Source organism: Crocodylus siamensis, chromosome 4, assembly GCF_052110815.1.
Source record: "Crocodylus siamensis isolate JL-2025a chromosome 4, ASM5211081v1, whole genome shotgun sequence".
Taxonomy (NCBI): domain Eukaryota; kingdom Metazoa; phylum Chordata; order Crocodylia; family Crocodylidae; genus Crocodylus; species Crocodylus siamensis.
The window spans coordinates 111,219,408-111,233,666 of record NC_143398.1 but is presented as its reverse complement, the minus strand read 5'-3'; the positions used below and the strand labels follow the sequence as shown (position 1 = coordinate 111,233,666).

The 14,259-nt window shown below is 41.1% G+C and overlaps 1 protein-coding gene across 3 annotated transcripts in view; it reads right to left on the bottom strand.

The window, feature by feature from the left end:
• The window catches only part of DENND5B (DENN domain containing 5B), a 200,546-nt gene that overhangs the window by 37,891 nt on the left and 148,396 nt on the right, over nt 1–14,259 (bottom strand). For all 3 annotated transcript variants that reach the window (XM_090043350.1, XM_090043348.1, XM_090043349.1), the window contains 2 exons: nt 4,316–4,409; nt 798–929 (listed from right to left, as the gene is read on the bottom strand). In XM_090043350.1, coding sequence (XP_089899476.1) covers nt 798–929; nt 4,316–4,409 — 226 coding nt within the window. The remainder of the gene's footprint in view (nt 1–797; nt 930–4,315; nt 4,410–14,259) is intronic.

Sequence of the window (14,259 nt, the reverse complement as noted above, 5' to 3'; positions counted from 1 at the left end):
CATGCTGTGGAGGGGCTGGCTGGGGCACAAGGGCAGGCAGCCCCCACACTGAAGCACCCTTGTGCCCCAACCAGCCACGTCAGTATCTACATTTGCCTTGTTGCAGAGCAAAAAACACCACAGCATGATAATACTTGTATTTACAAGTACTACTTTGCTGCAGAGTTTATTAGTTTCATAGATTTCATAGACATTAGGGGCTGGAAGGGACCTCATGAGATCAAGTCCAGCCCCCTGCCATAGGCAGGAAGTCAGCTGGGATCAAGTGATCCCAGCAAGAAAAATGTCCAGATGTTTTTTGAAAGAGTCCAGAGTAGGTGCTTGCACCACCTCTGGGGGAAGTCTGTTCTAGACCCTGGACACTTGCACCATAAAGAACTTTTTTCTTATGTCTAGGCCTTATTGGCCTTCCTGGAGCTTATGGCCATTGGACCTTGTTATCCCTTAGGGAGCTCTGGTGAACAGCTGTTCTCCCAGGTCCTGATGTACCCCTCTTATGTAATTATAGGCTGCTACCAAGTCCCCCATGAGCCTTCTCTTTTCCAGACTAAAAAGTCCCAAATCCCTCAGCCTAATAGCCCTGGACGCATAGACGTGAGACGTTTACTGCAGAGCTAATTAGTCTACTCTGCAGTAAATGTCTCGTGTAGATACGCCTCAGGAAACCACCTCTAGGGATTCATTCTTTAAAATCTCTAGGCAGAGAGTTATCAATAAATTCCGTGGGAGAAGCTGCAGGACAAGGTTTATAATAAACTACTAATTAATGGTAGAATATACTTAAAAAGAAAGATTACCTTCATACGACATTCTTTCAGTAATCCCTCCACAAATTTCCAGTTTGTTTGAGCAATTACAGCTGGAGAAAGATCCGAGAGTTTGGGCTGCCTTAGATTTTTTCCTAAAGTTCTTGCCTCCTGCATATATTTCTAGAAGAAGCAGAATTAGCATAAGTATGAAAAAAGATAGTGTCCTAATTTCATTAATCCTAGAGAAACAAATGTTGATATAAAAAGTCAGTGAATTATCTTAAGTGTAGGAGTGGAGAAGCATAATACTTTCACTGGACAGCAGAAGCAGCAAGGGATTTTTCTGTGCAATATATATGCAGTAGCAGCAGTCAGACAAGAACTAACTAGAGGACTGTGGTGTTAGCTACTTGATACAGAGTTAGTTGAAGTGTTAATAACTAAGATACCTTCAGTCAGCAAATTTAGCTAATCCAAAACTGCACTAAACATGTCTTTCCATTGTTGCTTGATTTTTGCTAGCAAAAAATTAAAATCACTTGACCAATTTGATCTGATTATGGAGGTGAATATAAATCCCAGTAATTTTAATGAATGTTTTACTTAGACCATCTAGGTAGAAAAACTGCATAGGATAAGGAGGACAATTTAAAAAGATTAACTTTCTTGAATCACTGGCGACTTTAAAAAGTCCACGTAATAAACAAAAATGATTTTGAACTCTTTTTGGAAAATGATATTAACATAAACTACAGAGAAAAAAACATTGGCACTTACTATGCAATGTAAGGCCAAGGTTTTTAAAAAAATAAAAAAAGGATTTTCTAAGTTAGGCTGTTAAACCCATCTCAGTGACTAGATTTTTCAGAAGACTGAAACACTCTCTGTCATTAATCGTAATAGCATGAACTTCAATCAGAATGTCACTAACTGGGCCACAACAAGCTGTCAAAATATAAGTCCAGTGCTTGATATTCAACATCATTTTTAAAACAATGCCCCATGTTTAATACATGTAACGTACTTTTTTTTGTCAAAAAAACAAAACAAAACAAAACAAGCCAAGCACTTAAACTTGGCAAATGATGATAAACTGGATAGTCTGTTAGAATGCTGCTGAATAAAACAGCTTAAAAACAGTGCTAATGTTCTTATATTGCAAAAAGTAAATGCTTCTTATATCTATGCAACACCTGAGACTTTCTCACTTGTTTCCATCTAGTAAATGATGCTTGCACTTAAGGTCCTATATGCTTCAACCACCACTCGGCTATCAAATGGGATGGGTGATGATGAATCCTTCAGAGACTCAATGCTGCTGTTTAACTGGACTGCTGGGCTTTCTGTTGAGTTGGGCAGTACACAATGTCTTTACAGCACTCAGACATTCCTTTCTTGGCAGAAACAGATATTGGACTAAGTTGCTTAGTAAGAACAAAACCCAAACTCATATTGCTGCAAGTTAAAATTTATTATTTAAAACAAAAAAAAGTGGAAGATCATTGCAAAATGCAAATCTGGACTTATCAACTAAGAATCAGTTTAAACAAACTTTTCAAACTGAAGATAAAAAAGTTTACCTAATTAAAACCCAAGCACATTATGGGTGAATAAGTCTAGAAAGGTGAAAGCCAAATGAAAAACTGAGACAATGTTTTAGGCAGTAACATCAAGTTGCAACTGAATGAAAGTATGCTGTTCAAATTGTAACCTCAAAATAACTTTTTAATTTAATTAGTGCCAAAATTCACATAATTAAATAGTGAAAAAGTAAAGGGACTAGCTAACAGAGAGATCTATTAGGGGAAAGGAAATAAAACAAATTCAAAGTGCAGTTATAGTCTGAAGATTGTGTGTGCATGGGCATGCACACCTATATGTGCATGCACCAGGGGGGAAACAGACAAGCATATTCTGTTTCTTGCAGATCATCAAGCCATATCTGGTTATCACATTGACAAACATTTTTAATTCTGCTAACTTTATTGGTCTTAGAAGTTTTATAGAAAAGCCAGTGAATCAAGTACTATTACCTTTACTGGCAACCTAATTTTGCAGACTGGCGGGGGAAAACAAATGCACTGAATTTGAGACCTCAAGCTGAGTGTATAAGCCTAACAATAAAAATAAGTCTTAAAATGGTAAATTTAGCTAGAGTGTGAATACGCAACCCCATGACTCCATTTCTATACTATTTTTTCTGAGTATAACCACACTTTATTAAACTACAGGGGTGAGTGCACATTCTATGCTAAGGAGAGGTTCCAGTGATGTTGAAGGCAGTGACTTTGTTCTAACAGTAACTCTCAAAGCATCTTTCAGCAAGAGCAAACAGAACATACCAGACAGCATTCAGAGAACGATTTTTTAGGAGGTCGTGCAGGAGGGGGTGGTCCCTGATCCCACTCCCAGAATGCCATTGAGTTCTGACGAATCAAAAGCTCCTCCGATGGCTAAGAGGAGGCAGATACACCAATGGCAGAAAAAACAGAGAGAGAGGAGACAAAGCAAAACAAGCATGCATATGATCCACAGCAAAAGGAAAAAAGGAAAAAGTAAATACATGACAAAGCACTGAGAGAGTTATGTTGATACACAAGACAACATTTAGAACTGTATTTGTTGTCACATGAAAACTAGTAATAAACGTTTACAAATGCCATTTGCTTTGTTTCTGTGAAAAGATATTTGAACTAGAGTCTAAGAATGGCAATTTTATTTGTTTTTTTTTAATGGCAGATGACAACACTGGTCAAGTTTAGTCAGTAACATTTGTAGCAAAACAGCACAAACGTTTTATTTTTGCTAATGATGAATTAAAAAAATACAGATAGTTAAAAAATATGGAAGGAAATATATTTTTAAATGAAGGGGAAACTTAAGAAACAGGAAGAAAAGCACAAGCAATTAAGGATTACAAGATGTGTGGGAGTTTTCAAGTTTTGGGCACAAGTAATAAAACATACTCTTACTGTTTCAAATGGACTTTCTAATAAAAGTACTAATCTATTCAATACACAACAATACAAAGCCTCTACAACAAATCCTGCCTCAGTCTTGAAACAGTCCCTTTGTTTATCTTAAGGTCTCTACAAAAGTTAAATGCATCATACTGGACTGAATCCTGCAACTGCCTTCACAGATGTAGAGACAGGATTGGGTTCTAGAGCAGCAAATAAGCATATGAAATACTGAAATACTAAACTGTGACCCTGTATTGTACACAGCTAAATAAGATAGAAAAATTAAACTGCAAGTCTGTTTTCTTTCCTTTCATTTGCATATTGCAGTATTTGCAATCATGAACTTTCAGGTATGGTAACAGTCCAACCAATACACACCAATTGCAAGTTCCTTTATAATTTTTTTCCTTAAAAAATAATATCCCGTTACATTACTATGGAGATAATTTTGAATATTTTAAATGTGCTTTTGATACAAACATCTGCAATGTCCAGGAATCTAATAGTTACAAAGATGAATGCAAAACTTATGGCAGGTATAAATCAAGTTACATTCAAGTTCTGGGTTCAGGTCTCCTGGTGCCAGCAGATACCACCACATACCTCTCTCAAATCATTGTCCAGTCCAATATGTTCTGAATGTTGTCTGAGGCGATCTTTCCTACGTTGTGCTGTAGCACTTCGACTGGCCCACCGACTGAGAAATTAAAAGGGGAGGAAAAAGAAATAATGTAACACAGGAAATTGCATGGGAGTTTTTGTCAGTAGCTACAGAATCTCTCTAGGAACTGAGCCTTACAAAGCAAAAATATGTAACAACACCTGTTAACCGTAATAAATATTTGTGTTCAGGAATTTGTAACATCTCTGAAGGTGCAGGACATGGTGCAAGACAAACTATGAGCCTGGGTTTGGGCCAGGTGGCAGACTGCCAAATGTTACTGCTAACTGGCTGACAGCACTGTCCAGGAGGAGTTAAGCTGGGGGGAAGTGTATGGCTGTTCAGTCTCCCGTGAGCAACAATCTTGGTTGTTCCCGAGTTAGTTTTTTTTTTCCCTGGAGCAGCCATTTTTGCTCTGGGAGAAAAAGCTTGAATATCTATCCACTTTTGTTTGCTACTGCGAGAACAGCAATTCGCTCAGTAGACACATGGGGCATTTTTACATGTGCTCCTTCCACAGCACAGGGAGCTTTTAATCAGTGAGCCGTGTTAATTAAAAGCACCCAGCACAGAGTCTGGTGCAGATGTATTAGTGGTGTAGTGCACGTCAGCGCTGAGAAAATGGCAGCAGCATGCTTTGCGCTAAAGCACATGGAACGTGTTTTAGTTCAAAGTGTACCTGGACTAGATGCAGCACCGGGCGTGTCAATTTACGTGGATTTCCAGTGCATCAGAGCAAACTCGGTGCATGTGTGTAAATGCCCTGAATGTCTGTCCATGGCCCTAATCAGAATTCTGGTCAGGAGCCACAATTAAGCTAGTTTTTAACCCACTCTTTTAGGGAGGGGGAGTGGGGAGGAACATAACATATAGCATATGAAAAAAATGAACTCCAAATGTTTAAGATGAGATGAGTGTTCCATGTATTATGGGTTATTTCCTAGACAGGTTTCTGGCCAGCATCTGTACTAACTCTTTCAATACAATAAATCAATATCATCTTGTAACTGTCTAATGCACGTCACACGTTTTACAAATCTTTACACTTTGAACCAATTACCTTTGGCCAAGAAAGTTCAGCCAAGGATAAAGAATCAATAAGAATCAAAGCATGGCCAGGAAACAGAACATGACTGTTCCTTTTAAACCAAGTCTGTACAACTTAACCAAAAGGGTTGAAATACACAGTTCTTAAAGTCTCTTGGGATTGCAATACATTTTTCAGTTTGCTTATGTCACTATATATGACATATATATCTACAGGTATCTAATGAAGCATTAACCAAGTTTTTATTCTTTATTAGCAGTTTGGTAATTAAATTGGAAAATCATAGATATCCTGGTCTAGCATGCTCAAGTATTACAGAAGCATACATACAAAGGAAAACCACATGGCTGTATCCATAGAATTTTTCCACAGAATGTTGTTTGTGGGAGCAGGGGGTTGTTTTTGGTTAACATATTTAAAAAATGTTGTTTTTTTAAGGAAGCTTCTAACTTTCTAGCACCATCATCCTTTACTTAGTCATCTCTGCACATTTCTCTCTTGCACTCGTACCGAAAGCAAAAAGTGCAACACAACTTTCACACAACAACACCCATGGGCTACTGGTGCCACCTTAGCCAGGGTGGGCACGTGTCCCCCTGCGACCAGTCCCACCGACCGGAGGGGGGATTCCCCCATGAGCGATCCAAAAGTGGCTGCAGTAAGTGCAGCAATCAACTGATGCTTGCAGAGAGGGAACTGGCGTTCCCACCTGCCCATCACCTAAGCAGCGAGTGTGGCCATCAGGGGGTGCACCGGTGCTCTCAGGGGGTGCATGTGCACCCCTGTGCACCCCCTATGTGTCGCCACCGGTCACACACTTCACTCACCTTTCCTTTCAAATTATTTCTGAGAGGCCCTTTCTATCAAGGGAAACTGATCATAACAGCTTGTGTGAATGATGTTATTCTACAACAATCTAGTTTCCCATGTAGGCACTCTATGCCAGACTAGAATGGTTTGCCAGACCTGAGCTTTTAACACTTCTTTCCTCCCCTTTCTCCCCTCCCCTCCTTTTCTACCCTTTGTCTTCCTCATTTCCAGCTATTTCCTTTTTCACAGACGGCATTTTTTTCTACCTTGGAAAACTACTATAGTAGTCTCTCCCTAACTTACCTCTTGGTTTTTTTTCTCCCCCTCCCTTCCATTTTCTACCTTTTGTTTCCCTAATTTCCACCTATTTACATTCTCACTGATATCCTGTCACACTTCTAGCTTCTTTCATTCCTTGGAGTCTCAGACCAACAGAGATTCCCTATGTCTGAAGAATGGCGATTGCACCTGAAAGCTTGCAAAGAACTTTTTTCCAAATACTCAGTTGGTCTGATAAAAAATACCACGTGTACTCAAAGAACCTTGCCTGGAATATCTCTCCACCTGGGCATTGCATTGTAGCAGAGAGCGATTCCAGAACAACAACTGTGGATTAGCTAACTGCACACATAGTCTAGTCATTTTCCTCATGTAGACAAGCCTAGAGCAACGTGTCAGAGCCAATAAAAAGGTGCTAGACTGACAACCTTTGGAGATTTAGGTTTCTGTTTAAATGTACAACAAATACAGAAACAGTAGAGAGACTCCAAGTTTCCTCAACTGAGGAGAAATTACCCAATTCTGGCATCATCTCAATAGGCCTCTAGCCTGGTATTAAAGGCACACTTAAGGATGACAGAGTAGGGTTTTTTATGCTACTTAAATTGTTACTCCCACAGACTATAACTAGATAAGAAAGACATCTATGAGCAAGGGCTAATTAAAGCCAAATGCGGTGGTGCTTTCTGTGATGCTGACACCAAATGGATTACAGAATGGAGGGAAATTACTAACCCTGAAATTACTGGCCTGTCAGCACCTACATTACAAGATGGTCATGGCTTTCCATTGCTTTGCCACACAATGGACTTGCACCAGTGAATCAGTGGGCAAGCAGCTGTTTCCTCACTGTTAATCAATTGGGCCATTTCCTCTCTCAAAATGAGCATTTCTATCTTTAGTAGTTTCTAACTAAAACAAACAAACAAACCAGTTCCCTGCAGATGAAATTTCTGGAGTTTCATGTTTCTGTAGATTAGTTAAGGTTTAAAGAAATTATGCCAGCAATTTTCTGATGAACAATGATAACTTGTCAAAAATAGCTAGATAGGTTTAAAGACGACTCAGAAAGTTAAGAGTTAAGAGTAGTACCCCACTGCAGTCTCTGCTTCAGTGGGCATCCTGTGCATTTTAGCAGTTCTTTTGTGTAATTTTACTCATTTGACTAGGCCAGGGTCTGTCAACCGCGGGTATGTGTACCCCTGGGAGTACTTGAACTGGAAGTTCGCACACTGTGGCCACCACCACTACACACCAGCCCGGGGAGCTTCCCCGCTCCGCAGGGGGGTGCCACTGCCTTCACCCCAGCCTGCTGAGCTTCCCTGCCCCGCCCCAGCCTTGCTCCTTGGAGCCTGTGGTGCTTCATCCCTGCCTGCCTGCACGCCGCCCCCACTTCCCTTCTGTGTGTCCAGCCACACACCACCCCTGCACCCCGCTCAGTGTCTGGCTGTGTGCTACCCTCTCCCCCCACCAGCATTCCGCTATGCACTACCCTCCCAGCGTCCGGCTGCCAGGGGTACTTAGACTAAAAAAGGTTGAAAACCCCGGGATGAGGCAATTCCGAAACTTTCAGCTAGGACAACAGGACCCATTCGCCCCTACCCAACTATAAATCATTCAGTGGTGCTAGCTCTTGGTATTTTCAATGCTTTTTCCTTTCAGAGTTTCTGGATTCATGTGACCACGTAGGAACTGAAGGTTTATATATATAAATTATACATATGCATATATTCAGAGTCCAGGTCTCGTGGTTGAAGAGAAAAGCTTAAGAAACATGAGCCGTAATGTCTCAAAACCAAACAACCAAAGAAAGCTAAAACTGAATTGTGCTAGATCCAAGTCTTAATTTTGGCAGCTGGGTTTGGCAAGACTGCATTTTACATTCATTATTTCCCACTACCAAGTTCACACTATGGGGTTCCTGTAGATGTTCCCATGTACTATAATGAGAGCATGTCAAAGCAGACTCAATTAATTGAGGCAGTCTCTGCTGCTTATGTATTTAGTGTCCCCACACTTCAAAATGGCAGTGAGGGCGCTTTAAAAATGTTGGTGCAGGTGCTCATTGAACAAGCTTTAGTTAAGGCATCCCTGCTGCCATTCTGATTTTTAAACCTCTGTGTAAGGGGTAGGTGTTTCTCCCTGCACTTCTGCTACACCTGATACTTGTTGAATAGTATTGAAAATTAGAAGTGGATGCATCATTTCAGTATTGGAATAGGCAGTGGGGCAGTTTGTTTTTTGGACCCATGACACACAGAAGCTTCCTTAACCACATCAAGGAACTAATAATAATAGCTACCTTTTGTGTAACATCTTTACCAGTAGGTCTTAAAACTCTACACAGAAGATAAACATCATTATCTCAGTTGTATCAATGAGGAAACTGGCACAGAAATCACCCAGGGGACTTGTAGCAGAGCCAAGAAAAGAATGAAACTTTTCTAAGTTTCAGTCCTATGCTGTTTACACTGGACCAGACTGCCTTCTGGCTGGCTTCACATGTCACTCCATTGCTCAAACTATTGCTTATATTAGAGGGGCGGGCAATTATTTCAGGTGGAGGGCCATTCACTGAGTTTTGGCAAGCCATCGAGGGCCACTTGACAGGCAGCCAGAGGCAGATAAATATTAATTTTCTAAATTTTTTAGGGGCTCCACGGGTCAGATAATATGGCCTGGCGGGCCGCATGTGGCCCACAGGGCACATTTTGCCTCTGGCTTATAATGACTTCTACTACACAAATAAATTAATTTTATACCTGATCCCTCCCACTAAATATTACAACTTAATTTTCCAAACTATGATATTTCAGACCAGATTTATATGACCCAATAGGTTAAAATATTAAATGTTTTATTCTTGCCTCTTTTTCCCCCATTTAAGTCTTCACAGCATCTCCCAAGAGGTTCAGAGTTCCAACGGCATGCTCATACTTTTTATTTTCCCCTCCAGTCCCCTTTATTAGTTTGTCATCTACTCGGTGAACAAAAATAAAGATCTTCTGACATGGGTGGAAGAGACAACCCAACAACTTGGAGAACTGCTCCAAACAAATAGTACTGACAAGTTTTTTTGCACATAAAAGAAACAGCTTAAGCTGTTAGCAGAACATTTCAAAATAATTTTGATTACCATATTTGCTTGTATACCACATTCCCCTTCCCCTCCCCTGCAATCAGCCCTCCAAAATTGGGGTGTGTGTCTTAAATAGGGAAGCTTATTTTTTTTGCTGGAGTAGAAGCATGGAGTTTTTGCTCCAGTGGTTGCCAAAATGGCTGTCCCTTCTTTCAGGCCTAGAAAGCAGGAGGGGTAGAGTTCACTATTAAACTTCTCTCAGCTTGTAAAGAATTTGCAGTAGGTCTTAGCTGAGAACTTTAGCCTGGGTCTGAAAAAGTAATTAAGGTGGCTCAGGGCAAATGAGCTGGTGTGAGCAGTCTGCCATATCTTGATGAGGTTTGTGGTATAGGAGCAACACTATTATTTACAAGAATGTAGATAAAGAACTATTCCTACTAAAGAAGTAACAATTTTGGTACTGCCCCTGTTAGGATCTTGGGCAGGGGTCAGTAATGTTTTTGGGCAGAGTGTCAAAAACACCCACAACCTCAACTTGTAAGATGCTGGTGTGCCAGGGGTGTATGATGGGGGAGGCTGCAAGGAGCCCAATCCTTGTTGTGGCAGTAAAGCCCCATCCCCACCATCTGCCCTGAGGTGCTCGTGCCAAGCAAAATGCCTTTGTGTGCCACACTGGCACCCGTGCCAGGGGTTGCCTATCCCTGGTCTGGGGCCTACCCTTGATGCTATCATGCCACACTAGGAAGTTCTTGCTGCCTCACTCAGACTCTCTCTTGAGATGCTATACATCCTGGACACTGTCACACTGTTGGTTCTGACTTTGAAAACATCTTTTTTTCTCCCAACATTTGGCCTTCCCAATCAAGGTGCATGTAATTTGGGGCATGTGGTATGCAAGAAAATATATTACCAAATACAAAGAAATAAGAATTTGTTGTAAGCATTGCATAAATGAAGGAAGCAGTGGTAATGAACTGAAAACAGTGAGTGTGTTCTACTGCTTATGCTGCTTTTGCCTTGTATACTCCTTCACATCAAGCATGCATTTTCTTCATCATTCCTGCTGTTTCCAATAACTGCAAAAATGAATGTTTAGACATAGGGAGGGTACCAAAGCTGTGTTTGTAGCTTAGAATATATATGAATAGTTACATCAGGTATAAGAGTATACAATTATATTGAAAATGTATACCAATGCTTTTGCATAGTAAACCTTCATCATATTGAAGGTAAAGGTGCCTGAAGACAAACTCTGAAAGTAATTTTACTTTTGTTATCCTGTTCTGTTTCTTGAGTTCTCTTTTTTTTGTTATACTTTTATTTGCAGAAGATTCTCAAAGTGTAACATTGCCATAAGTCATTTATGTAAATACTGGCTTTGACTCTGAAGAATGATAGTGACTTACCCCAATCACATCCTATATATTTTAAGATTTTTGAAAGCGTGTTAAAACACTTAAGTCACTATTCCTGTGAGGAGTAAGTGCTTGCTACTCAATTTCCATTGGCAGGTTCCTTTAGTTACCAGGAGACTTAGGGTAATGTTACTTTTAAAAATCACAGTATTTGAGCTAGAGTAATATACTGCTTGCTGAATTCCACATAGGTTAGTTTCATCTACATTTAATTCCTTGCCTGTCTTTATTGGAGATAGGGAAGTTTTTTCCTTCTTCCTAAAAAGACAGTATAGACTCTATTTTTAAAGTGTGAAGCTCATCAGAAAGTCAGGGGTCTTGTAGGATACAACTAGTGATGAAGTAAGACATTTCTGTTGTACAAAAATGTGCAGTGTCCTGATTTCATGAATACAGAAGGGATCAAACAACCAGTGATAGCTTCCTGCTTACAGCACCACAGTGTAGTGCCCACTTTCTAAGCCACACACCCATAATGATTCTGGCTGTCAGGCTTCCTTCTCTGTCCATTTTTAAGCTCCATCTCTGCTTCTTCATCTGAGCAGTCTCTTCTATTCTTACCTGTACCTGTGTAATACCCAGTAAAGCTCTTCTGCCAAATAATTCAAATGCCTGAATACATTGTGAGAAGGCAAGAGAAAAATGGGGCCATTTCAGCGTAGGAGCCAGAGAAAGATTTTTTGCTTAACGTGGAAATCATAGGGGAAAGCCCTGAAAGGAAACCTATTGAGAAGCCAAGTCCCTGAGAGGGAAAAGTAAATTCACTACTCTACAACACTTCAAATATACTGAATTAGTACACATTATGGGAGGGGAAGAATGTCCTTGAAACTCCCCCCCCACCAAAAAAAATAAACCCCCCAAAAACAAAACCAATTCCATTCATTTCTGGAGTGATAAGTTTCTATAAATCAGGGGTATCATACAATTGAGCCACAGAGGTAGGTAATCTGGCCTGCCATCTCTTTCCAGGGCTTCTCACTATCATATCAGAGCCCTGGTGAAGAAAGGTGCACCAGAATGGAGGAGTGAGAGCAGGAGTAGCTCACTTGTGGGGGTCATGTAACAGTAGCTAGTTAGCCTAATGCTGCTGTTGGTGGAGGTGCTGGTGTGGCCCCTACTGTGATTGCCACAGTATTTAGCATTTCCCATTGTCACTGGCCACTGGAATCAGTGGCACTCAGCAACAAGTGTGAGCAGCAGCGGTGGCTGAAGTAGGGGGGTTTGCTTTTTTCATCCCCTGGTTCATGGCTGTGCCATCACTTCCAGCCATAGCGATGGCTCTTCCTAATATCAGGACACTGGTCCAGGGCACACACCATGGTCCCCACCACTGCAGAGTCCTGGTTTTTGCTTATGCTTTGGCCATGTTGGTAGGCCATTTTGCCCCAGCAGCACCATGAACAGAGTCTACCAGTCACAACAGGTGTGGCCTGGAGGTACCTGAAAAGCAGGAAATATGGCCCACCAATCAATTTATGCTTGACACCTCTGCTATAAACCAGTCAACTTTGGTAGCCCAGAAATCAGCCTACTGTGATAGTGCTCTCATACATAATGACTGATATTCTGTACTAAAGACATAGATACTTTTTCCCTTTTCTACAGAATTGTGCTGCCATGGGGAAAGGATGTCAGTAGTAGTTAGACATGACTTGTGGTTGGTTATGGGGTGCACACTGTAGCATACACATCATAAGCTACACACACACTGTAGCATACACATCATAAACTTGACACACATAAACACAGGGTACCTGCATCTAAAACTGGTTTAATCAAGTTGCACATTTATTTAAACACCCTCTTGAACCCAGAGGATTGCATCCAGAGGACTGGACTAGAAAGGAGGAGAAGAGTATGTTTACCTATAGTATGAAGGGAAGCCCCTTACAGATACAGCAGCTGCCAGGATGGATGGTTTTTTGCTTTCTGAGGCATCAAGCCTCGACAGCCTGCCTTTTACTGGCCAGTTATATATGCTTCAAAGAGTGTCTTGGGAGATTACATAAAAAAGAGCTCAATCACTGCTATAAAATTGGTGATCATCAATTGGTTCCTCAGGTTTTTATATTAAACCAGGAGTTTTATTATACTTTCAGAACAAACATGCACTTATGGTATGTGCGTGTACATTACGTACATGCAAACAATCCTGCAATCTATCTGCTCGGATTTTTATGCATTGTTAAAATATCACCAAAAAAGTCAAAATCAAGATCAATATGCTGTAATTTATATTGTTTTGGTGACAATTTAGGATTGGGAGGTGTCTTCAGTATTAGATGTTTAGATTTAACTTTCCACAACAGCGGGAGATGAAGTACATTTCAGGAGAGAACAGGCTGGGTCCCACTCTCCACCCCTTTTTGTTTTTAGTGTTCTGTTAACAGGAAATCTTTTAAACTGCTGATAGGGAGAAAAAAAAATTAAAATGACTTACAGCCAAAGCATCCTGTACTGCATTATGTCAGATTATATAAATGGAAGTGGCTTGGAACGGTAACACCCAAAACCAGCCAGTGCTGTAGGAAGTGGCAAAAGCAATTCCTCATGTAGCACTTGTCTCAGAAGTGCCCCCACGTGGTTCATAAGCTGTGCACTTCAGGATGAGGCCTTTTATCAAGTGATAGAAATGCCACATGGGATAAACCTAATAAATAAATACTGCTGGGGGGGCACTGTAGGCTGTGCATGCCTGCAATTTTCACATCAACTTTCATCCCCCACAGGTGACATTTTACAAGTTGTTTTATGACTACATAAAACTTGTGTTTCTGTACTCAGAAAGACATCCTTATTAGTCTTGGACTGGAACTGAACAAAGGACCAAGAAATAGAAGGAGTAAGTAGTGGATTTTAGCAAGGGGTGAGGCGGATTAATGCCTGGGGCCTGGGCCCAAGGGTCCCTGCTAATAAGGGGAAAAATTCCCTGGGAAAGCTAACTGTGCCTGCCAGGGATGAGCGGCACAGTGGCCAGTTTGCCCACTAACAAACCCAGCCACAGTCTCAGAACCATGGAATGGGAACTGAGGCTGGGCATGCTATTGATCCACTTGTTGCAGAGAAAGAATCTCAGCCAAGCATCTCCTGGGGTAGGGAGCTGGGAGCAGCTGCCAGGGCTTGGCTTCCCAAGGTACCTAGGAGATATGAGGCAGCACCCATACCTGACACAGAGACTCTTATCCCAAAAGTGATAAAGCCAGGAGGAAGGAAAGGCTGGAGGAGGCTGTGCAGTTCCCTGGCTGGGGGACC